This window comes from Schistocerca cancellata, chromosome 8, assembly GCF_023864275.1.
Source record: "Schistocerca cancellata isolate TAMUIC-IGC-003103 chromosome 8, iqSchCanc2.1, whole genome shotgun sequence".
NCBI lineage: Eukaryota > Metazoa > Arthropoda > Insecta > Orthoptera > Acrididae > Schistocerca > Schistocerca cancellata.
The window spans coordinates 440,579,149-440,605,147 of NC_064633.1; the positions used below are offsets into that span (position 1 = coordinate 440,579,149).

At 40.1% G+C, this 25,999-nt stretch overlaps 1 protein-coding gene across 3 annotated transcripts in view; it reads right to left on the reverse strand.

Moving 5' to 3' along the window:
* Window positions 1–24,607, reverse strand: part of LOC126095318 (uncharacterized) — a 156,460-nt gene extending 131,853 nt beyond the window's left edge. The window contains exons 1-3 of one of the 3 annotated variants that reach the window (XR_007521956.1): window positions 23,889–24,607; window positions 22,980–23,269; window positions 458–603 (exon numbers count right to left, since the gene is read on the reverse strand). Coding sequence is in view for 2 of the 3 variants with exons in the window: in XM_049910122.1 (XP_049766079.1) it covers window positions 458–603; window positions 22,980–23,269; window positions 23,889–24,368 (916 nt within the window). In the remaining variant the exon portion in view is untranslated. Of the gene's footprint in view, window positions 1–457; window positions 637–22,979; window positions 23,270–23,888 lie in introns of those variants that run through there. The other 2 variants (XM_049910122.1, XM_049910123.1) reach the window with 2 other exon arrangements.
* Between the last annotated feature and the right edge of the window lie 1,392 nt (window positions 24,608–25,999).

Consider the following 25,999-nt stretch of genomic DNA (forward strand, 5'->3'; position numbering starts at 1 on the left):
ATGTGGAAGAAATAAAGAATACCTATCAAGTCAACATCATTCCATGACGGACATGTACAGAAACAAGAAATGTGACATAAGAATTCCAAGAAAGCTTCAAGCTATTGCTACAAAATCCTCCTGCTCTTGCCATCCAATGAAAAATTCAAGAAACAGCAATTACTGTAAATTAAAATGGCAATGAATGATGAGCATGTATAGTGAATCAAATATTTGTTTTTGAAAATCAACAGCAAAACTAGTGACCAACTGGACAAGATATCACATTGACAAGTTTGAGGTTTATTTTTTGTGCTACAGTAACAATAAATTTTAGATAACCACTTACCATCAACACTGTAATAAAAATTCCAATAATTGTATAGTTCAACACATATGAATCTAACACAGCCAAAAATTTAAGTATCATAATACTTGCTACATTAACAAATTATCATTTATTGTTCTATTTACTTACAGTTCTTTCTAACAATCCCTCGTAGTTCCTTTACAAGGAAATTTAATGTAGTTACTGGATTGAACAGAGCAAATGGTTCATTCTCTACAGCCTGACTATGAGGTATTGCAGACTGGAACTCGCGAGATCCACTGGCCACCGAAGACCTGCACATTTCACATCAGATTGATACAGAACAACTGCAAAAGGAGAAAAAGAAGAGGACTGTAGGTATGCACAAATCTCTCTCCTTCTCTCTCTTTTTAAGGGTCTAAAGATATGTAATATCACACTAAATAAATAACAGTCTTTAATTCCACTCCACAAGTCATATATCTTACACCAATTCCTTCTATCTGTGTCCACAAGAACAAGCAAGGCATGTTCTAACTGCTCAAGAAATTTGATATACGAGAGAACATGAAACACTGACATTAATATAAAGGACTGTTGAGTGATGGACACCACTTGTTCAACGTAACTGAATGCCACATGAAAAAGTGTGTGCCACTATCCACAATAAGTTGTCTATGTGGCTGTATTCTATTCTAAAGCAAAAAAAGGACAGAATAGATGAAAATGCTGAGGAAACAGACTGCTGCACTCTCAGTTCAAAAGAGAACATGTAAATGACACGAGGCAAAAATTAGTAGAGATTCTTGCATCTGTAAAAAGATCGATGTGCGAAGCTTACAACCACTACCACCACATACCTTAACAATGGATCTAGTTCAGAACCCAAATGGCTCTGAGCACTATCGGACTTAACATCTGAGGTCATCAGTCCCCTATTACTTAGAACTACTTAAACCTAACTAAACTAAGGACAACAGACAGTTCCATGTCCGAGGCAGGATTCAAACCTGCGACCGTAGCAGTCGCACGGTTCCAGACTGAAGCGCCTAGAACCGCTCGGCCACAGCAGCCGGCCTTCAGAACCCAAGAAAATTCTGGTCCTGCATAAAATCGCTAACTGAGCTGAAAGCTTCTACTCAGTTACTCATTGACAAATCTGGTGTGGCAACAGAAGGTAAGAAAAGGAAAGCTGAGGTTTTATATTCCGCATTTAAGAAGTTCACACAGGAGGGAATTCCAATTTGGTTTTATAAAGTGTACTCTATGGCATTGGTTCCTTACTTAGCTTGCATTTACTGCAGATTTCTCACCCGGCACAAAATCCCAAGCAATTGGAAAAAAAGCATAGGTGACTCCTGCATATGAGAAGGGCAAAAGAACTAACAAGCAAAATTACAGACTAAAATACTTAACATCATTTTGCTGCTGAATTCTTTCACAAATTCTCAGTTCAAATACAATAAAGTTTCTAGAGACTGAAAAGCTCCTTTTCACAAATCAGCGCAGTATCAGAAAGCATTGCCTGTGTGAAACTCAGCTTGCCCTTTTCTCACATGATCTCTTGCAAAATGTGGATAAAGGGCAATAGGCGATTTCATACACTTAGATTTCCTAAAAGTATCTGATACGGTGCCTCTTTACAGACTGTTAACAAAGGCACGAGCACATGGAATAGATTTCTAGATATGTGAATGGCTCGAAGAGTTCTGAAGTAATAGGAGCCAGTACATTGTTTTTGACAGCAAGTGTTCATCAGAGACAAAGGTTCACGGGCTTACCCTACAGAAGTGTGAAAGGACTGGATTATTCTGTATATACATAAATGATATGACAGATATGGTGAGCAGCAATCTGTGGCTATTTGCTGCTGATGCTGTGGTGTATGGGAAGGAGTCACCATTGAGCCACTGTAGGAGGATACATGATGACTTAGACAAACTTTCTAATTGGTGAGATGAATGGCAGCTAGCTCTACATGCAGAAAAATGTAAGCTAATGCAGATGAGTAGGAGAAAAGATCCCACAGCATTGGTAGTGTGCCACTCAACAATGTTATGTTAATTAAATACCTATAAAATGAAAAGCAATATAAAATGGAATGAGCATGTAAGGATTGTAGTGGGGAATGTGAATGATCATCTTCAGTTTACTGGGAAAATTTTAAGAAAGTGTGGTTCACATGTAAAGGAGACCGTATATAGAACACTAATGTGACCCATTCTTGAGTACTGCGAGAGTATTTGAGATTCCCAGCAGGTTGGACTAAAGGAAGATATTGATGCAATTCAGAGGTGAGCTGCTAGACTTGTTACTTGTAGGTTCGATCAACAGGGAAGTATTATGGAGATGCTTCGGAAATGTAAATGGGGATCTCTGGAGGGAGGGCAACATTCTATCAGAGCAATAATATTGGATAAAATTAAAAATTGACATTTGAAGCTGACTGTAGTGGATCCTACAGCAGCCAACATACAATGGAGGGGTATCTGTTGAGAGGCCAGACAAACGTGTGGTTCCTGAAGAGGGGCAGCAGCCTTTTCAGTAGTTGCAGGGGCAACAGTCTGGATGATTGACTGATCTGGCCTTGTAACACTGACCAAAACAGCCTTGCTGTACTGGTACTGCGAACGGCTGAAAACAAGGAGAAACTATTTTTCCCGAGGGCATGCAGCTTTACTGTATGGTTAAATGATGATGGCGTCCTCTTGGGTAAAATATTCCGGAGGTAAAATAGTCCCCCATTCAGATCTCCAGGCAGAGATTACTCAAGAGGACATCGTTATCAGGAGAAAGAAAACTGGCATTCTACGGATCGGAGCGTGGAATGTCAGATCCCTTAATTGGGCAGGTAGGTTAGAAAATTTAAAAAGGGAAATGGATAGGTTAAAGTTAGATATAGTGGGAATTAGTGAAGTTCGGTGGCAGAAGGAACAAGACTTCTGGTCATGTGAATACAGGGATATAAATACAAAATCAAATAGGGGTAAAGCAGGAGTAGATCTAATAATGAATAAAAAAATAGGAGTGCGGGTAAGCTACTACAAACAGCATAGTGAACGCCTTATTGTGGCCAAGATAGACACGAAGCCCACGCCTACTACAGTAGTACAAGTTTATATGCCAAATACCGTAGCTCTGGAGATGACGAAGAAATTGAAGAAATGTATGATGAGATAAAAGAAACTATTCAGATAGTGACGGGAGACGAAAATTTAATAGTCATGGGTGACTGGAATTTGATAGTAGGAAAAGGAAGAGAAGGAAATGTAGTAGGTGAATATAGATTGGGGCGAAGAAATGAAAGCGGAAGCTGCCTGGCAGAATTTTGCAGAGACAGGGTATATACGGGGACAAGGAAAAAAAAGTCCCGGATTTCTCCCGGATATCCCGTTTAAAAAATACACTTTTTCTGTGCTAAGTGACAGTAGGTTTTCCGTGTATTTTCCCTTGGAACTGTAAAACTTATCAATCCTTTGAATGGTTAACATTTTATACAATCGCGTAGAACTTCCCGGAAAAAAAAAGAAAGACGGGCAGAGAAGTTTTTAAGAGACTTTTAATAAAGAAAAGGAGAGAAGTTTTGGAAAGACCTTTGATTTGCAGCAACATATACGCTGCATATTTTCGTATTGTTGTTGTTGTCTTCAGTCCTGAGACTGGTTTGATGCAGCTCTCCATGCTACTCTATCCTGTGCAAGCTTCTTCATCTCCCAGTACCTACTGCAACCTACATCCTTCTGAATCTGCTTAGTGTACTCATCTCTTGGTCTCCCCCTACGATTTTTACCCTCCACGCTGTCTTCCAATACTAAATTGGTGATCCCTTGATGCCTCAGAACATGTCCTACCAACCGATCCCTTCTTCTGGTCAAGTTGTGCCACAAACTTCTCTTCTCATTAGTTATGTGATCTACCCATCTAATCTTCAGCATTCTTCGTATTACGAAAGTATGAATTCGAATTGCACCAAACATAGCCCGTTAGTTTCCGGAGCGTTGAAACCGAGGTTGCGATGTCCTTTTGTAAGCGAGTCATATCTCAAGCCACGAGATCTCGCCAGCCGATTACAGCAGCTATTCAGAGCATAGGACACGTGCTATAGTCAGCCAATAGCAAGATCACTGGTTACATAGCGCGAACACGCAAGAGGAAAAGTTAACGGTTTACATTAATGTACACAGTACCGTATATCTACAAGAAAAGCTAAGCTTTCACATATAGTTTTAGGCTCTAAGATTAACACGCTACAACAGAAGCTAAGCTTTCACATGTAATATTGATCTATTTTTGCGTGTGTTATACTTTAAGATACATCACACAAACGTGCCAGTAAATTTAAAATCATGCCATAAATGTCTTGGTTCGAAATTCTTGTAAGTGGCTGGTCCCCAAACTGTTCAGTTTCGAATGCTCTGTGATTTAGATACCCATCCCATTTTCTCACAGGTAACATAATTCATCTTGCGTAAAAAGAAAATTACATAGAAAGTAACGCTTTTGTAACCACCGTTCGCAATACTATCCGGAGACTGTTAGAAATGGGTTCGATTTATCAGTTGCGAGAGCGCCAGAAAACAGGTAGTATTGTGCGTGTGCAACTGTAGTGGTGTAGGAAGCCCACATGTTCGTGTGTATAAAGCACTAAGAGGGTTTAAATTACACCATAAAAGAAACAGGGCATCAGAGGATACTCCAAAGAGCATCGGAATTTCATAAACCATACTAAAATGCATAATTCGGCTTGAAGTGCAAATTGGCTTTTTCCAGATTCACAATGAAGTAGGTACCATCTGATATTAAGCTTTTCAGTGTGGTTTTTGGGATGTAAATTTTCTTGGAGCACCAGTACTCTACGATCTCATTTTTGGTTCTTTATTATGACATGACGGTAGAAGATGATAACGTGCACTCGAAATTCAGCGAACAGTTGGAACTAGCCAATACTGTAGAATGAAACACTTCGTTTCAAATAAAATGACTGCCTCAGCGGAAAGATTAATAAAGCCAAATTTCTTTAGCAAACTTGCAAAAATAACTTCACTGTTCTGCAAGGCGATTAATGCTTGACTGCTACTAACTTGGAAATAAAATAAAATCAGAAAACTGAAATTAGTAATATATTTTTGCCCTCCATAATTATGTGAATGTATTTTAATTCACTTGATAGCTCCCGGCCACAGAAATCCGTTTTGTTTTCATTTGACGTGGGAGCTGTACACGAAGAGAGGCAGCGAAATCACTTAGCGTAAACACGGGTCACGTGGAGGTTAACCCCCTCCCCACTACAACTCGGACAACTCTGTGCAAGCGTGATCTGGCAGCTAGGGCGCGCGAGAAAAATTTTTCTCGTTTGCATCTGGCTGCTTGCAGCTACTACCGATACAGCTAAAAGCCAAACTTCAAGTAGCGGGAAGCGGGAGAAGGTACTGCTTATACGGGAGTCGAATGCGCATGCGCAACAGACTGCTGGCAATTGGTCAAACGAACCTAATGTGAACAATGTGAACAGTTGTGACGTCATGTTCATAGCAAGCAGTTTATTGTTACGAAGAATTACAATCTGCGCCCTATGGCCTTTGACATATTTTTGCTATTTGCAGAAGCTTGTGCGTGCACGGTGTTTTGTTGTTTTAAATTGCACATTTCCTTTGCCACTAAACTTTATTTTTTTCCCTCTCGTTTATATTTTATTGCTGCAGTATCATTCTCCAGTAGCAGGATACAATAACATTCTTTCCTAGAGAATCAATTCTGCTGTCAAAATTACAAAAATTTAACTGAAAGCTAAAACAATGAAAAATTCCCGGAATTCCGAAAAATTCCCGGGTTTTTCCCGGTTGTCCCGGGTCGTATACACCCTGACAGAGCATAACTTAATCATAGCTAACACTTGGTTCAAGAATCACAAAAGAAGATTGTATACATGGAAGAAGCCTGAAGATACTTGAAGGTTTCAGACAGATTATATAATCAGAAGACAGAGATTTAGGAACCAGGTTTTAAATTGTAAGACATTTCCAGGGCAGATGTGGACTCTGACCACAATCTATTGGTTATGAACTGTAGATACTGCAAAAAGGTGGGAATTCAAGGAGATGGGACCTGGATAAACTGACTAAACCAGAGGTTGTACAGAGTTTCAGGGAGAGCATAAGGGAACGATTGACAAGAATGGGGGAAAGAAATACAGTAGAAGAAGAATGGATAGCTTTGAGGGATGAGGTAGTGAAGGCAGCAGAGGATAGAGTAGATAAAAAGACAAGGGCTAGTAGAAATCCTTGGGTAACAGAAGAAATATTGAATTTAAGATTGAAAGGAGAAAATATAAAAATGCAGTAAATGAAGTACGCAAAAAGGAATACAAACGTCTCAAAAATGAGATCGACAAGAAGTGCAAAATGGCTAGGCAGGGATGGCTAGAGGACAAATGTAAGCATGTAGAGGCTTATCTCACTAGGGGTAAGATAGATACCACCTACAAGAAAATTAAAGATACCTTTGGAGAAAAGAGAACTACTTGTATGAATATCAAGAGCTCAGATGGAAACCCAATTCTAAGCAAAGAAGGGAAAGCAGAAAGGTGGAAGGAGTATATAGAGGGTCTATACAAGGGCGATGTACTTCCATAGAAATGGAAGAGGATGTAGATGAAAATGATATGGGAGATATGATACTGCGTGAAGAGTTTGACAGAGCACTGAAAGACCTAAGTCGAAACAAGGCCCCAGGAGTAGACAACATTCCATTAGAGACAGGTGAAATACCCTCAGACTTCAAGAAGAATATAATAATTCCAGTCCCAAAGAAAGCAGGTGTTGACAGATGTGAAAATTACCGAACTATCAGTTTAATAAGCCACGGCTGCAAAATACTAACGCGAATTCTTTACAGACAAATGGAAAAACAGGTAGAAGCTGACCTTGGGGAAGATGAGTTTGGATTCCGTAGAAATGTTGGAACACATGAGGCAATACTGACCCTACGAGTTATCTTAGAAGCTAGATTAAGAAAAGGCAAACCTACATTTCTAGCATTTGTAGACTTAGAGAAAGCTTTTGACAATGTTGACTGGAATACTCTCTTTCAAATTCTGAAGGTGGCAGGGGTAAAATACAGGGAGCGAAAGGTTATTTACAATTAGTACAGAAACCAGATGGCAGATGTAAGAGTGGAGGGACATGAAAGGGAAGCAGCGGTTGGGAAGGGAGTAAGACACGGGTGTAGCCTGTCCCCGATGTTATACAATCTGTATATTGAGCAAGCAGTAAAGGAAACAAAAGAAAAATTCGGAGTAGTTATTAAAATCCATGGAGAAGAAATAAAAATGTTGAGGTTCGCCGATGACATTGTAGTTCTGTCAGAGACAGCAAAGAACTTGGAAGAGCAGTTGAACGGAATGGACCGTGTCTTGAAAGGAGGATATAAGATGAACATCAACAAAAGCAAAACAAGGATAATGGAATGTAGTCGAATTAACTCAGATGATGCTGAGGGAATTAGATTAGGAAATGAGACACTTGAAGTAGTAAAGGAGTTTTGCTATTTGGGAAGCAAAATAACTGATGATGGTCAAAGTGGAGAAGATATCAAATGTAGACTGGCAATGGCAAGGAAAGCGTTTCTGAAGAAGAGGAATTTGTTAACGTTGAGTATAGATTTACGTGTCAAGAAGTCGTTACTGAAAGTATTTGTATGGACTGTAGCCACGTATGAAAATGAAATATGGATGATAAATAGTTTTGATAAGAAGAAAATAGAAGCTTCAAAATGTGGTGCTACAGAAGAATGCTAAAGATTAGATGGGTAGATCACATAACTAATGAGGAGGTATTGAATATAATTGTAGAGAAGAGGGGTTTGTGGCACAAGTTGACTAGAAGAAGGGATCAGTTGGTAGGACATGTTCTGAGGCATCAAGGGATCACCAATTTAGTATTGGAGGGCAGCGTGGAGGGTAAAAATCGTAGAGGGAGACCAAGAGATGAATAAACTAAGCAGGTTCAGAAGTATGTAGGCTGCAGTACGTACTGGGAGATGAAGCAGCTTGCACAGGATAGAGTAGCATGGAGAGCTGCATCAAACCAGTCCCGGGACTGAAGACCACCACAACAACAACAATAACAACATGCAAATGAAATAGGAAGGGAAATGACTAGTAGTGGTATAATGTACCCTCTGCCATACTGTGTGTGGTGGCTTGCAGAGTATGTATCTAGATGTAGATAGGAAAGTTTCTTAGTGTTGCTACCTTCTTGAGCAGAAATTACTGTATTAAGGGAGATCTAGATGAAATAATAGTAGCAACTACACACATAAATGCGAGTTTTGTGGAGGTCCTACAGCACTATGACTAGCACTGAGTTAACACTGTTGTGAGCTGTGAGAACACTGTGTTAGCAAGCTGCTGCTAACTGAAATGAAATCTCATATGAGTGCAGTGCCTGTTGATGCATTTGTGAGATGAGGAAATACTAGATACAGGCTACACCTGAATGGAAGAGGAAGAGAAAGGATGGCTGATCTTCTAGCAGAAAATGTATGGAGAGCCACCATCATACAATGCAAGATCCCTATTGTTACTGGTGACAGAGTGTTACCTTTTTTAGAATCAGGATTCAGGCACCCTGTTTCAAAAGAAGGCAAAATAACAGAAGAGCTCCAAAAAATGCTTAAGAATGCAGTGAAAAGTAAGTTTACTTTATTTCATCAAAAGATTAGAGGACTCAGTAACAAAGTAGAAGAGCTTCTTGTCGGCTTGGAAAACTTACAGAGCTTGGGAAAGACATACATACTGCTCCTTCTGAGTGTCACATAACCAAAGGGTTAGATAAGTTACACATAAAAGATTACTCTCTAGCATCTTATTCTTGCAGAAGTAATATGGGAAAAAGAGGAGTTGTTAAATACACTCCTGGAAATGGAAAAAAGAACACATTGACACCGGTGTGTCAGACCCACCATACTTGCTCCGGACACTGCGAGAGGGCTGTACAAGCAATGATCACACGCACGGCACAGCGGACACACCAGGAACCGCGGTGTTGGCCGTCGAATGGCGCTAGCTGCGCAGCATTTGTGCACCGCCGCCGTCAGTGTCAGCCAGTTTGCCGTGGCATACGGAGCTCCATCGCAGTCTTTAACACTGGTAGCATGCCGCGACAGCGTGGACGTGAACCGTATGTGCAGTTGACGGACTTTGAGCGAGGGCGTATAGTGGGCATGTGGGAGGCCGGGTGGACGTACCGCCGAATTGCTCAACACGTGGGGCGTGAGGTCTCCACAGTACATCGATGTTGTCGCCAGTGGTCGGCGGAAGGTGCACGTGCCCGTCGACCTGGGACCGGACCGCAGCGACGCACGGATGCACGCCAAGACCGTAGGATCCTACGCAGTGCCGTAGGGGACCGCACCGCCACTTCCCAGCAAATTAGGGACACTGCTGCTCCTGGGGTATCGGCGAGGACCATTCGCAACCGTCTCCATGAAGCTGGGCTACGGTCCCGCACACCGTTAGGCCGTCTTCCGCTCACGCCCCAACATCGTGCAGCCCGCCTCCAGTGGTGTCGCGACAGGCGTGAATGGAGGGACGAATGGAGACGTGTCGTCTTCAGCGATGAGAGTCGCTTCTGCCTTGGTGCCAATGATGGTCGTATGCGTGTTTGGCGCCGTGCAGGTGAGCGCCACAATCAGGACTGCATACGACCGAGGCACACAGGGCCAACACCCGGCATCATGGTGTGGGGAGCGATCTCCTACACTGGCCGTACACCACTGGTGATCGTCGAGGGGACACTGAATAGTGCACGGTACATCCAAACCGTCATCGAACCCATCGTTCTACCATTCCTAGACCGGCAAGGGAACTTGCTGTTCCAACAGGACAATGCACGTCCGCATGTATCCCGTGCCACCCAACGTGCTCTAGAAGGTGTAAGTCAACTACCCTGGCCAGCAAGATCTCCGGATCTGTCCCCCATTGAGCATGTTTGGGACTGGATGAAGCGTCGTCTCACGCGGTCTGCACGTCCAGCACGAACGCTGGTCCAACTGAGGCACCAGGTGGAAATGGCATGGCAAGCCATTCCACAGGACTACATCCAGCATCTCTACGATCGTCTCCATGGGAGAATAGCAGCCTGCATTGCTGCGAAAGGTGGATATACACTGTACTAGTGCCGACATTGTGCATGCTCTGTTGCCTGTGTCTATGTGCCTGTGGTTCTGTCAGTGTGATCATGTGATGTATCTGACCCCAGGAATGTGTCAATAAAGTTTCCCCTTCCTGGGACAATGAATTCACGGTGTTCTTATTTCAATTTCCAGGAGTGTATATAAATATATTAAGACAAAATACAAGTTCAGTAACTATGAGACAAGTAGATTTTGTAGTGATCAGCACATAGAAATGCGTGTCTGCTAATATTGTAAAATAGTTCACTTTTAATTGTAAGTGTATATAGCTCCCCCCCCCCCCCCCCTCGTGCGCACGCCCACACACACACACACACACACACACACACACACACACACACACACACACACGAGGAATTTGGATTCCTTACTATGCTATTTGACAGACATCAACAAGCAGTAAATAGTCTGTGACGGCTTTATTGTTGATTTTCTAAAGGAAATCAACATGAAAAATGTCCTGGAAACCTTATTTGAATTCTACAGTTTGAGTTCGGTAATTAACTTTTCAACAAGGGTGGATAAAGAAAGCAGGACCCTAATTGACAATGTTTTCTTTGGTGAAGCCCAACAGGGTTGGTGGGGGGGGGGGGGGGGGGGGGGGGAGGTGTTTAGTGGCTCATGGGAGAATGGGGCATCTGTGGCCTAGCTAGGGGTGCAGGTAGAGGAGGCAGCTGGCAGACCTACAGACCTATGAAATTACGTGCCCAGCCGCCTGTCACCTGTCCCTTCTACCTGCACCCCTAGCTAGCCCACAGACGGCTCCCCACTCTCCCATGAGCCACTAGACGCCTCCCCCCCCCCCAACCCTGTTGCCTCCCACCTCTCTCCATCCCTCACCCACCCCACACTATTACCTCACCCCAGTTCACTCACTGTGGGCCAGGCAAGAGCTGTCATTCGACTGAGAACAGTGTAGGGAGACAGGTGTGTGTGTGTGTGTGCGCTCCGAAAGTAAGCCAAGCTCTGTACTTTTTGTTTTTGTACCTATGCAGCACTTCTGCCTTCTGGTGAGTTGTCTTTTTTATTCATGAATTCATTTCATTATTTGAAAATAGCTTTCCGCATAAACTAATCAAGGAGTAAATTAAACAGCTCATAAAAAAATCTTGGCCCACTAGAGGGATTAAGGTATCTTGTGAAGAACAAGTAGAGATCCTGGAGTAGTTGCATAGTACAAAAGCTACTCAAAATTACGAAGAGAAGTTATTGTAAAGTCGAGGAACATTCGCATAATGTCAGAATCAGTAATTCCAACAATAGACTTAACAATTTTAATAAACAATTTTGGAAGAGCGATCAAAAAATTTTTAAAAAATTTTTCTTTTTAAAATTTAGTCTTGATCGCACCAGGTATGCCACAAGAACATAGGTGACCGGTTTCGGTCATATCACATGACCATCATCAGACCTGTAATTTAATTTAGAAAGTAATAGAAACCTTACTAGATTGACTATAAAATATGACAAAATATGATAAAATACAATAAGACTTGTTATACCCATGGCATCCTTTAAAGATGGTAGGTGAAGCACTCTTCTCAACTGCTGTGGTGTCAACTGGTGCCAGCAAGTGACGGGCATATGCTTAAATACGAAGATGCTCCACCTACCTCTTCTCCCTCTACCTCACATCAACCAATCAGTGTAAAACATAAAAAAAACAAAGTACAATAATAACATAAAAAATAGTTATGTATAAAATATCTCTTTACAACCATGGAACTACTTAAATATTGTATAAAATATCAATTAAAAGCTTTAAAATAACTGTACAGATGATGTAAACTCAGTGTGCCCTGTATGGGCTACAGTGGTACTACCACAATGGTTTCACAGTCAACAATGTTGTGAAGGTCTTTGGCATTGCGGCATCATATCGATATGAGAGTTGTGACTCGACTGCACGTATACACCTATGCAAGATTCAGTCTGTCTGTCTTATATTAACTTTATTTGCCACTGGTGATATATGTAATAATGAAATGATCAGCTGCAGAGTGCTATGATATTACACACACTTTTTAAAATGTCATAGAACTGATTTATTAAAAATGGAGCCGTATTTCGTAATATTTCTAGTTGGAAGTTTAAAATTGTGATATAAATATTTACGTACTGCTCCAAGGTACATTTCTGCCATGGATACAACTGGGTCCTATGATTTTCTGAACAAAAGAGTACATATGTGCTCATAGAATTTCGTCAAAGAGGTCATAAAAATGTTTTTCACGAAAATTCAACGGTTCATTGAGAAGCACTGACAGTTCATCTCTATAATGGGCATATATCTTAATGTCCTCCAAAATATTTAATAATAAGCCTTTATTAGTGTAATGAAGGACTTGCAAATTCTGTTGTGCCATCCCTTTGGCATGCTTATTAAAAGTTATATGATGACCGAAGACTGATTATAGTACAGCTCCGGCCTGTTTGGCCAATGTATATTTTTTTACAATCACCACATTGGATCTTTTAAACCCCTGATCTGAGAAATCTATCGTTATCATTACCTACAGTATGTCTTAATTTATTTTGCAAAGTACTGTTAGTTTCCAATGCTGTTATTATTTCAGAATTCTTAAATAAATTACTGATCCTATCTGATATGTTCCCCATATATGCCATTTTTGTGTATTTATGAGCTCCTATTATTGGTGTACTTTGTGTTTGTTGCATTTTATTAAACATACCTGACGCGTATCAAAAGGATTGGTCTTCGCAATCTGTTTTAGAATAGTTGTTTCTTTTTTGATCTCATTTTCTTCAAGGGGTAATTTTAGCATCCGGTGGATCATTGACTTAAAAAATGCCTACAACTAATGATGTCATTATTAATGCTAGGTCATGTCATCCTGACAAATATAAAAAAGCATTTTATCCTTATAAGCATTTTGTCATATTTTATTGTCAATCTAGTAAGGTTTCTATCACTTTCTAAATTAAAATACAGGTCTGATGATGGTAATGTGATATGACTGAAACCGGTCACCTATGTTCTTGTAGCATACATGGTGCAATCAAGACAGAATTTTAAAAAGAATTTTTTTAAAAAGACTTAAGACTATATGGAATGTATTGGAATGAGAGACAGGACACCCAGCCACAGAACAGGATAACATCACTACTGAACTGAACTGAAGAGCTATACACAGTATACAAAATTCTTAAATAAGAGATTTTTTGGCAAACTCCATGTAATTAATGTAAAGACACGTTGCTGGTCATTATAATTAAGCATAATTATACTTATTTTCTTAATCCCATCTGATAATACTTTTTGTAGGTATGTGTATAATCTTATTTATATCGTGTCAACTTTTAATCTCTGTTACAAATGTGTGAAAAATTGTATATATTTTGTTTTTTTATATACATGCTTTGTAACACATTCATGTATATCCTGACGTATCCAATATCAGTACCAAAAGTAATGAAAGATGATAAATAAATAAAAACATAATCCAGACACAAATGAGTCATTGGCAGCAAATATATTTAATAATCATTTCTCAACTATAGTAAAAAGTAGAGGGACAAACAGCTCAAGAGAAAAATGACAGCAGTATGTTGAAAAAGCAGCTCTCATAAAATTCAGTCATATGACTGTAAAAATATTGTGAAAGGGATAGTTGCTACTCACCATATAATGGAGATGCTGAGTTAAAAAAATAAAAAATAAATAAAAAAAGTGGGCTTTTGGCCAACATGGTCTTCTTCGGAAATAGGCAAAAAAAAAAAAAAACACACACACACACACACACACACACACACACACACACACACACATGACCACAGGCTCTGGCTGCTGAGTCCAGACTGCAAGCCACAAATGTATCACCAACTTCTCCTACTGAAATTAAGAAAATTATACAGAGTGAATCACGAAAAGCTTGTAACACAAATATTGTGGAAATTGCAAGTACTATTGACGTGCAGTTTTCACAGAATGTATTGGTAGCAAGGGGCTTGTCTTGTTACCCAATAAACAGATAGTAATAATACTTAGGAAGTGTACTTTTTGTGCATACATACACTTTTTTAAATGGAACAATTCCCATTGACATTAACAAACTAAACATAGGGTAAACTAGAATGTCAGTAGTGTTTGTTGCAGGACTCTCGTGCGAGTCATTTACGAGATATCATATTTTGAAAAGTTCCCACACTGACACTTGTTTGTGCCATTCAATGTGCATAGTTGCTAGGTACGACATTGTTATGTTTCCTTACAGTCTGCTTGTACATTCCTTGAGTGCACTGCGACTTGCTAGTCCGTTAGTGTGTGCCAGTCCAAGCATTCGATTGTGACTGGATGGTGGGATTTACCTATGCAGAAAAAGCTGAGATGCTCAATGGCGTATACAGAGTATAGAAAGAATGCAATCCCTTCTTGTACGGCATATGCATAAAGGTATCCCAATAGACATCAACCATCTCAGCATTCTTTTTTATCAACATTTTCAACTAGTCATGTGAAAGTGAGAGTGTAGCATCTTGACAATGTAACAGAAGGAGAAAGGTGATGACAGAAGATGGGGAAATTAATGTTCTTGCTGCTGTTACAGTTGATCTTCCCACTAGCTCTCGCCCAATCACATGAGGAAGTGGCATTAATCAGGCAAGTGTTCTACGCATTCTCCATTGATGTACATTCCATCCCTATCACATCTCTCTCCATCAAGAGCTGCATGGAAATGATTATGAGAATCATGTTAACTTCTGTACACGGCCATTAAGACAGAACACTCCTGATTTATTTTGCACCTTATTTAGTGATGAAGCCACATTTACCAAGTGAGGCCAGGCAAACTGCTGAAACATGCACTATTGGCCTGCTGACAATCCCCACTGACTTTGTTAAATAGAATGTCAATGGTTATGAAGTGTAAATGTATGGTGTGGTGGGGATGGGCCGCTATTCATAGACGTAACACTGAACATGATCAAGTATTGCACCCTCCTAACAGATCATCTTCCACGGATGCTAGAAGACTTTTCTCTGCAGACTAGGATGAACCTGTGGTACCAACATAATGCCTGTCCAGCCCATAGTGCACGAAGTACTACAGCATGTCTCCATGAATTGTTTCCAAATTGTTGGATTGTAATGGAAGACCCGTACCTGGGCCAGCCCTCTCCTCAGATTTGACACCCGTAGACTTTTCTCTGTAGGGAGAGCTGAAAGACTCTCTCTACAAGGACAAACAAACTACATCCAATGATATGGAATGACGCATTACTGCAGCCTGCTCAGACATACCAGACTTTAAGCATTTACTGCCCCACTGGTGGTCCTTCTGAACACAATCTGATGATCAATTGTCTCATTACTGGTCGATATCCGTGTAAGTAGTGTATGCACTTGGGTTGCTCTTTAGTGTGTGCTACTACAGGTACTGAACAAGTGTCAATGTGGGAACTTTTCAAAATACGATATCTCGTTAACAACTCATAATAGAATCCTGTGACAAGCACTACTGACATTTTAATTTACCCCAACTATTTGTTTGTTAATGTTTAATAGGCACTGTTCCATTTAAAAGAGGTGTATGTCTGCACAAAAAACACACTTCCTAAGTATTATTACAATATGTTGATTGGCTACAATATGAGCCCCTGACTACCAATCCATTCTGTGAAAAGTGCACATCAACAGCAATTACCATTTCCACAATATTTGCGGTAAAAGTTTTAGCTGATTCTATCAGAAATAATAGCTCGAATCTGAATTTCATGGTGTTTCCAACAGAGTACTAAAGATTTGTTCCCAAATAATAAGCCCTGCCTTATCTGAAATACATAGTGCATCACTAACCCAAGGCATTTTTCCAGAGAGACTGAAATATGCTGCTGTTAACCCTTTAACTGCTCTGGACGTGTTAACGTGTGCGCCTTTGTACCTGTCCCTGTGTGCTCTGAACGTGTTTACATGTGCCACCAGTCCTTCTACCTGGTACTCTGAATGTGTCTACACATAGATATCGACAAATTCCACTAAAATATTATTGCATCAGCCAGACTGGGAAGTGGTAGATAGACCTTTTTTACAGCAAAACAATGGTGTTTATCCTAAATGGCAGAAGAGGGAGTAAAGTGGTTAAGAGAATTAACAACAAAACTCCAAATTGCTTTATGCTACCTCTGATACTGCGATGGTTATTTGCTTACATGTGTTTATACTGGACATCATTCTCCACTGTGGGGTGGCATTCAAAGACAGACAGTATGTTTTCACATGTGATCCACACTTTAGCATTAATCAGTCTACCAGGGCACTGGGGTTCATCATGAGAGGAAGACATTTAAGGTATGGAACATTCAGCAACTGAGATGATGATGCAGGACTGCGCATGGTTCAGCAAGCAAATTACACATTAGGAAATGGATACACAACTGTGTCTGAGATGACAAGACTACTGTAGATGGCATGCAAGCTGTGTGCTGCAGAAGAAATCAAGATGTAACAATGAATGTATAAAATGTGAGGGAAATTTGGGTCCACTTGCGTTATGTAAAATGATATTAAGCTGACCCAGAATATTTGATGGGAGTGCCCCTTCATGCAGGGTCTGGGGAGGCTCACACGGGGTGGTGAGCACTGCAGATACCAAGCAGCAAGAAAGGTGTTGGGAGCTGGCCAATAAGCTGCAGTACTTCCACCATGATAAGATCAAGCACAGGCGTTATGTGGACCCAAGAGAAAATGGCAGGAAGGTAAATATGAACAGCAGCAGCTTGCAACCTGGTGTTGAATGGAATGATCTGGCCACCGACATTGTCTTGGGTGAGCCTCATTACACCCCTATGAGTTTGAGTCCCTTCATTGGGAGGAAGGTTGTAGAGTATCGGGATTAAGTGTGACAGATCGAAGTGGCCTTGAGGTTCGGTTTTCGTTTCCTGCAAGCATGAAGGAGCTGGGGACTGTGAACATAGTACTAGCTGCAGTTCTATTCTATACAATTTGATGCCACATATATTCCATTGAAATACAGCCATAGTTAAGGGTAAGTGATTGCATATAGGTTAGTGTCAATCACCTTGGCAGCTTCATAGTGTCTGGTTTTGTATTCATTGGACTACAAAGTTCAGAAGCAGCTCAATTATATCTTCAGAGGCAGGGTTTCCCTCCAAGAGTCAACCAGCTTTCTGTACAGTAGAGGATCAATTGGAAATTCTCATTGGAGGAGTGGAGATTAGTCGAGCAATGTTTTTACATTGTGTTACTGTTGAGGAGGATATCTGAGACAATGAAGGGGAAGAACTTTTTTTATTTATTCTCTTTTTAGTGGCTTTGTGTTTGTCAGATGAAATTAAATTTATGTAGTTCTGTATGAGTCACGAGAGGCTTCCAGTGTGTGGCTGAAGGTTTTATAGTATGTTGCCCAGGTACAGTAGTGGTACACAAGAATGCTACTTCAGTTCTCGAGGATTTTACAATTGGGACACTGAACTGGTGGTTGCAGGTCTGTGTGTTCTTACTCTTGTTTGGCTGTGGTGTATCCATGATAATTCCATAATTGCCAGATGGTGGCATGGAAGGCTTTCAGATGGCAAATATTTTCTGAGCAACGGTAAGTGAAACCTTTTCCCTCATCTTGATCTTCTGTATAGCCTGCACATTGAGGTACACAGGGCAATCACAGGATGAAACAATATGTAGTTACTGCAAGTGTAAGGGGAGAAGGTGGGGTGGGGTGGGGGGTGGAGGTGCGAGTGAAATGCTGACACTTATAGCAACGCATCGGATTCAGTATGTACAGTCTTACACTGATTATGTAATAGCTTGCCTTGACCTTCAACAGGAGTTCCATTCAGTCAAATGCACAGAATAGGTACAAGTGGGCACTAATTCATTGTCTATCCTTGTGGCTCAATGGACTGTATTTATGCATTTACCGAAAAGGTAACTTTGGATTTCTCCTTCAGTCGGCTCATGAAACGGACAAGTGGTAAGAATTCTGTGAGAGAAACTGTGTGTTCTATAGTTCTCTACACAAATGGGCTATCAATGGAAGGGCATAGCTTTCAACAGTTTTTGTGCCTGAAATGCACTGCCTGTCTCAATTATTGGATTCCATTACTCATGCAGATTTACTGTAACAAAATGCTTTCTTCCAAGAGGGACACTACTAAATAGTGAAGTGCGCATGGAAGATGGTTATTTCCTTTGTTTCTTTACATTCCATTTGGTAGACACAGGACAAGAGGATTGGTCTGGTGTTCTCAATAAATTTGATCCCCTGTTATTGCCAGCATCTCCAATGCAGAGTTCGTTCCTCCCAACAATTCCCACTCAGGGGTACTAACCTGCCTTAGGCGAATATTTCCACCTCAGGTCACATCTCCCTCATCAGAGATAGAGGGATCAATTGGTGATTGGTAAGGTATCAGCTCAGGCAATCACCCTTCCCATGGTCTGGCCTTTACCAGGCAGCATGTGTCAGTCCTACCTCTCAACCCATTTGCTGGGAATTACTCTTTATTCAACCACCCTTTGTATGCCAAATGCATGAGCAGGCCCACAGTAACACACAAGGAGAAAGAGAGGATAAAATCAAAAGAGAACAAACATCAAATTCAAGAAAGAATATACGAAAACGGTGGACTAGAAAAGCTCAAGGAAGAACATCCTCGAAAGAATAGCAGGATAGACCTTCATCATGGAAAAGGAAGTAGTACCACAATGGCTGGGGCTCTGCACTCGTCAAGCACATACTCATCAAAGATTGTGAGCCCCTTATGATGTGGGGCTGGAGGATAATGGTGTTGCCAATGCACTGGACACATTTGACAAAGCTTTGCAAGTACCTACAAAACTGACAACACAGGGCACTCCAGAAAGTACTGAGATTGATTTGTAACTGACCACTACCACATGACTTTCTGAAACATCAATCACAAACTTGTTTTAATTCTTGTATAGGGATGCAGTAATATTTTTTTTTTTTGGGTGGGGTGGGGGGGGGGGGGGTTAGGAGGATACATCTGACCCCACTTATACCAGACATTGTCTATAAAACTAAATCTAACGATGATGTGGTGTGTGAGGTCATAAATAAACAGAGACAGAACACTCGACAATTATTTTGCTTCTATATTATTTTCCGGAATGTGGGTTGTGGTGACAGATTGATCTGTAGAGCTCTAGGTTAGGTTAGAGAGTAACAGTTTGGTCACAAGCTGAAGAAGTTAATGACGGTGAATACAAAACCTTGGCTGTGGTGATCACTAATAAGCGATGTAATCCGAGGTCTATGTCAGGTTCAAAGATGACATCTACATCTATATTCTGCAAATTACTGCAAAGTGCATGGAAGAGGGTACATCCTGTTATACCAGTTATTAATGTTTCTTCCCATTCCACTCACATATGAAGCATGGGAAGAATGATTGACTGGATGACTGTGTACGCTGTAATTATTTTAATCTTCTCCTCACAATCACTAAGCGAATGGTATGTAGGGGTTGTAGTATATTCCTAGACTCATCATTTAAAGCTGGTTTTTTAAAGTTTTTTGGTAGACTTTCTTGGGATACTTTATGACTATCTTCAGGAGTCGGCCAATTCAGTTTCTTCAGCATCACTGTAATACTCTCCCATGGGTCATACCTATGATCATTCAGTTGTCCTTTTATGTATACATTCAGTATCCCCCATTAGTCCTATATGGTACAGGTCCCACACACATGAGCAATATTCTAGAATGGGTTAACGAGTGATTAGTAAGCAATCTCTTTGGTAGACTGATTGCATTTCCCAGTATTCTACAAATAAACCAAAGTCCACCATATGCTTTATCACAACTGAGCCTATGTGATCATTCCATTTCATATCTCTACATAGTGTTACACCTAAGTATTTGTAGGAATTGGCCGATTTCAATCGTGACTCACTGGTATTATACTCACAGAATAGTATGCATTTTGGTCTTGTGAAGTGCAGTTTCTGAACATTTAAGGTAAGTTGCCGATCTGCACCACTTTGAAATCTTATCAAGATCAGACTGAATATTTATGAGCTGCTTTCAGACAGTACTTCATTACAGCTAACTGCATTATCTGTTAAAAGTCTGAGGTTACTACTAATATTGGTTGTAAGGTCATTAATAAACAACATGAAAGGCAAGAGCCTCAATATACTTCCCTGGAGCACAGCCAAAGTTACTTCTACATCTGTCAATGACTCTTCATCCAATATAACATACTATGTCCTTTGCCCAGTCACAGATTTCACTTTATATCCCATACGATCAAACTTTTAACAATAAGGCAGGTGTGATAGTAAGTCAAATGCTTTTCAAAAATAAAGAAATGCTGCATCTACCTGACTGCCTTGATAAAAAGCTTTCAGTATGTCATATGACAAAATTAAGAGTTGGGGTCCACATGATTGATGTTTTCAGAATCCATGCTGGTTGGTGTGGCGGAAGTAATTCTGTTCAAAATATCTCATTATGGTTGAACTCAGAATCAATGGAGGGAGGTCATTCTTTCAAAATATCTCGTTACGATTGAGCTCAGAATCTGTTCTATGATTCTACAACAAAGTGATGTCAAAGATATTGGACGGTAGTTTTGTGGATCACATCTACTACTCTTCTTGAACATGCGAGCTAGGTTGTACACTGAAGCGCCAAAGAAACTGACACAGGCATACATACTAAAATACAGAAATATGTAAACAGGCAGAATATGGTGCTGTGGCCGGCAGTGCCTATACAAGACAACAAGCATCTGGCGCAGTTGTTAGATCAGTATATTGACAGGTTATCAAGATTTAAGTGAGTTTGAATGTGATTTTATAGTCTGCGCAAGAGTGATGGGACACAACATCTCCGAGGTAGCGATGGGGGAGTGGGGACTTTCCTGAACAACATTCCTCTAATATCAGGAATATGGTAAAACATCAAATCCCTGACATTGCTGCAGCCAGAAAAAAATCCTGAAAGAATGGAGACCAACAACTGAAGAGAATAGTTCAATGTGAAAGTAGTGCAACCCATCCACAAATTGCTGCAGATTTCAATGCTGGGCCATTGACAAGTGTCAACATGTGAACCATTCAATGAAACATCATTTATATGGGCTTTTGGAGCCAAAGGCCCACTTGCTGACTGCACAACACAAAGCTTTATGCCTCACCTGGGCCCGTCAACACTGACATTGAACTGTTGATGACTGGAAACACGTTGCCTGGGCAGACAAGTCTTGTTTCAAATTATATTGAGTGGATGGATGTGTACAGGTATGGAGACAATCTCATGAATCCACAAACCCTGCATGTTAGCAGGGGACTGTTCAAGTTGGTGGAAGCTCTGTAATGGTATGGGGCACATGCAATTGGATTGATATGGGACCCATGGTACATCTAGATATGACTCTGATGGGTGACATGTATGTAAACATCCTGTCTGATCACCTGCATCCATCAAGTCTATTATGCATTCCAAAGGACTTGAGCAATTCCAGTAGGACAATGCGACACGTCCAGAATTGCTACAGAGTGGCTCCAGGAACACTCTTCCGAGTCTAAATGCTTCCACTGGCCACCAAACTCCCAACCCATGAACATTATTGAGTACATCTGGGATGCCTTGCAACGTGCTGTACAGAAGTAATCTCCACCCCCTCATATTCTTACAGATTTATGGACAGGCCTGCATGATTGATGGTGCCAATTCCCTCCAGTACTACTTTAGACATTAGTCTGAGTTCATTCCATGTCATGTTGCAGCACTTCTGTGAGTCCGTGGGGTACCTAAACAATATTAGGCAGGTGTACCAATTTCACCCATCTTCCAGTGGTACAAGGGTTAAATTAGGGCAATTCTCCTAGGTTTTCCATTGTAAAGGAACATTTGAAAACCAAGTTAAGCATCACAGCTTTTAGTCTACTACCCTAAATTTCAGTTCCAGTCTCATCCACTACTGAGAAGACACTAACTTTGGTCCCACTAACATCCTTTACATACAACATGAATTTCTGTGTGTTTTGTGAAAGATCTGACAATCTTCTGTTAGCTAGTCAATTTAGTTATCATGCAATATATCTTTCCTCTTATGACGTGCATTTTAAGCATACTGGATTTAGAGGAGTGGTTTATATCCACTGTTTTGCTGACATCTTGGGTCAAAACAGACAAATGATATTGACAGATCCAGTATTTCATTTTTAACTACATATTTTGGGAGAATGTGCATAGAGTTGCAGTCATTACACAGTATTATAAGAACATATTTTACAACATATCAAGAATGAAATGTGATTACATATCTTTATAACAGCATTACAATCAATTTCCATGTAAATGAAAGTTATTTAGTGCTATATTACTATTATTTTCTCTGCTTCTGTAACTACAGGAAATAGTTACAGAAGAGTTAGAAGGCAAATAATTATGATAAACTAGACATCATTAATGTGTGAAAAACTTCAGACGTGCAATCACAAAGAGGACTTCTAAGACCTTATTTAATCCCAAATTCATATTACCTGTAACAAGACGAACTGGATGGTGATAAGGAACTGGTATCATGTTGAGGTTTACATGCTGGTATAGATTCTGAAGCATTATTTTTTGAGATGGATGTACGACTAGCAACAGCAGAGTTCTCTTCCTTCACAGCATTGTTCGAATCCTTTCGCTGAACAGCAAGGGCCGCAGATGAAGGACGTACATCACTATTATCACACTTTTCAGGCTGCTTTTTAATCAGATTTCCTTGTTGTGTCTTTCTTGGCTGCTGTGTTGCATTTGCACTCCTGTGTTTCCCATCCAGCACCTTACAAATAAATTTGAAATTATATAACATTTTAAGAATTGCCTTTGGTTTTCTAAACCTCATTTACCTATCTGTATCTATATTAATTAAAAAAAATGCTATTTATTTGTAAATTACGGTCTTAAATTTCGAACTCAGATAGTAATGAAGCTGTCACAAACAGGAATTCTCACACAATTTGTAAAAATAAAAGGATAGAAAATGTCCTACAAAAGATGGTAATCAACATAGCAACCATTAATACTTTAAAGAAGTTTTCATTAGACCCTAACTGAAAGTCTCTATCCTCCATCACAGTGTATATAAAATAATAGAATGAACAGGTCCCAAACTTCCACATCTTATCAGACTACAAGATATGGACTGTGAATTTCATCAACGTATTCATTAGAGTGAAAACAATAATATTGCTCTACTAGTGTACCTTACTTCAGACATTCCGCCAAACAAACATTATGTCATAGTGCTTTGTTTACAATTTCGTCATTGATTTCTGAGCTATTATCTTCTCAATAAATACATACAATTAAATCTAAGTTCGCACATCGTTCGATGCATGGTTGGGAAAACAAGGATCTAGTCTAGACATCGTTGCCAACGAATTATCATGAACACTTACATCGCCCCATGACTGGTGTAAGGACCTCGGCGTTGCTTTAACTTTTCTTGGCATTACTCCTGTCGTACTTCGACGATCAGCAACTTTTTTCATGTTTTCGCTTGACTTTGTAGCTCTCTCATCATCTGCCGACGCAAGATTGATTTCTGGTGTACTGCGAGAACGTCTGCGGTTTTCGCGAGAGGAGCTATTCCGCTCTATTGTCACCTTGACAGTACCGTCATTATTTTCAAATACATCCACACATTTGCCAGAAGCCTTGCGCGCCCGAAATAGCGTGTCTGGCTTCACTATCGCTGTTGGTAGTTTCTTTCCCGACGGTCCAGTAATAAACAATTCAATGTCGCGACTCGCAGTTTCATTTCGCCCAAGACCAGGCTTCTTACTCTTCGATTTCAAAACATCTTGCAGTTTCTGCTCAACACTTGAAATTTCCTTACTTAGGGATTCTATATTTCTTCTTACCATGCGGCTTGACATGAAGTACGAAACTTATGAATTACGCATTATGGAGCAGAATACACACTACATGATATGTGCACAATAAATTTTCCATTTTGTTTGTATCTGTGAAAACACAGTCAACACTTTCCCAAACACAAGAACGCTACTCCGTCTATGCACATTTGAAATTGAACACAAACATTTCGTCAAAGACTTAAAGAGACAGATAAACAGCGAGAACGACTATGCATAAATTCGATAGCACAGTCAAACATAACAGTCGCGACACTGTCTCGTTTTTGTTACCCACTGTGACAGCAGCGCCCCAACCGGCCAGCAAGTATACTTGTGAATACGATATCGGTGAGTGCGAATGGTAACGATTATATTGGTTTGTATCATAGTTTTTACAATAGGGAGTGTATGTAGTGCCATAAAAACGACAATAAGTAAAAAATGACATCACATTTGTCACTACTCAGTTCCCTACGAACCTAGGAGATACGAAATGGTATATTACAGGATAGTTTATTTACGATTCTCTTGGAACATAAAGACATTTATTGAAGAATGTCGTTTTCCTATAATAACAAAAAATTACTAGCAAACACCAGAAGACCTGATCTTCTGCAGAAAGCGGAGTTTTGTTCGTTACAATTTCACCCAAATCGGTGAATGTGGAACTTAGGAAACCTACATGGAACGCAATGCCTACAATATTTGACGAATCAAATAAGCCCCGAAACTGTAGCTTAAGAGAGAACTATTTAGACGTGATAAATAACTAGTAAAAAAACAGTAAAACTGTTTCCCAACACAGAAGGAACGAGGCCCACAACTGTTGCTAACTCTGAACTACAAATGGTGGAAATCTTCAACACATTCGCGTTTGAAGCAAAAGTAATTAGACTTCCAAAAATATTCACATATTAGTAAAGTCGAGCGAAGTGTAAGAATGGGCGAGTCATTAGACTCCACAAAAATTTTTAAGTGTCAAGGGAAGTGCCTATGATAAAAAAAAACACAGAACAACTGAAGCATTATTTCCCACGTATGAAATACGTATTGACATTCTCTTGCTTTCAGAAGAGTAAGCTCTAAATACACATATATTCGAAAGTATTTAGTCATGAATATGTCTTAGCTTATGTTACTGAATTACCGTGATTCGGTTGTTTTTACATGTAATTCTCGATAATTCATGTCTACTGGTAATTTACTAATGCATGGCATGCAAATATATAATAAGTCCTTCGTCAATTAATTAGAAAATAATTAAAAACAAATATGATCCTTACAATGCATGGGACATTCTGCTTTCTCACCGCTTGGAACGCTAGTGTCGCTCCAGCTGTCAAACTGTAACAAGTTCCTCACCAGAGAGTGTCATGAATGTATGTATTACATTACATTAATACTTGTTCTATAGATCAAGAATAAGATACTTTGTGGTAATGTGAAACATGGCAGCTTAACATAAGTTTTCATTACAAAATTGGTATTATTATTATTATTATTTACAGTTACTACTTCATATTTAGAACTTCATGTATTGAGTAGAAGAAGTTGTCGTTCAGAAATTCTTTTAATTTGTTTTTAAATGTTGGTTGGTTATGCATCAGACTTTTAATTCTATTTGGCAAGTGACCAAAGACTTTTGTAGCGAG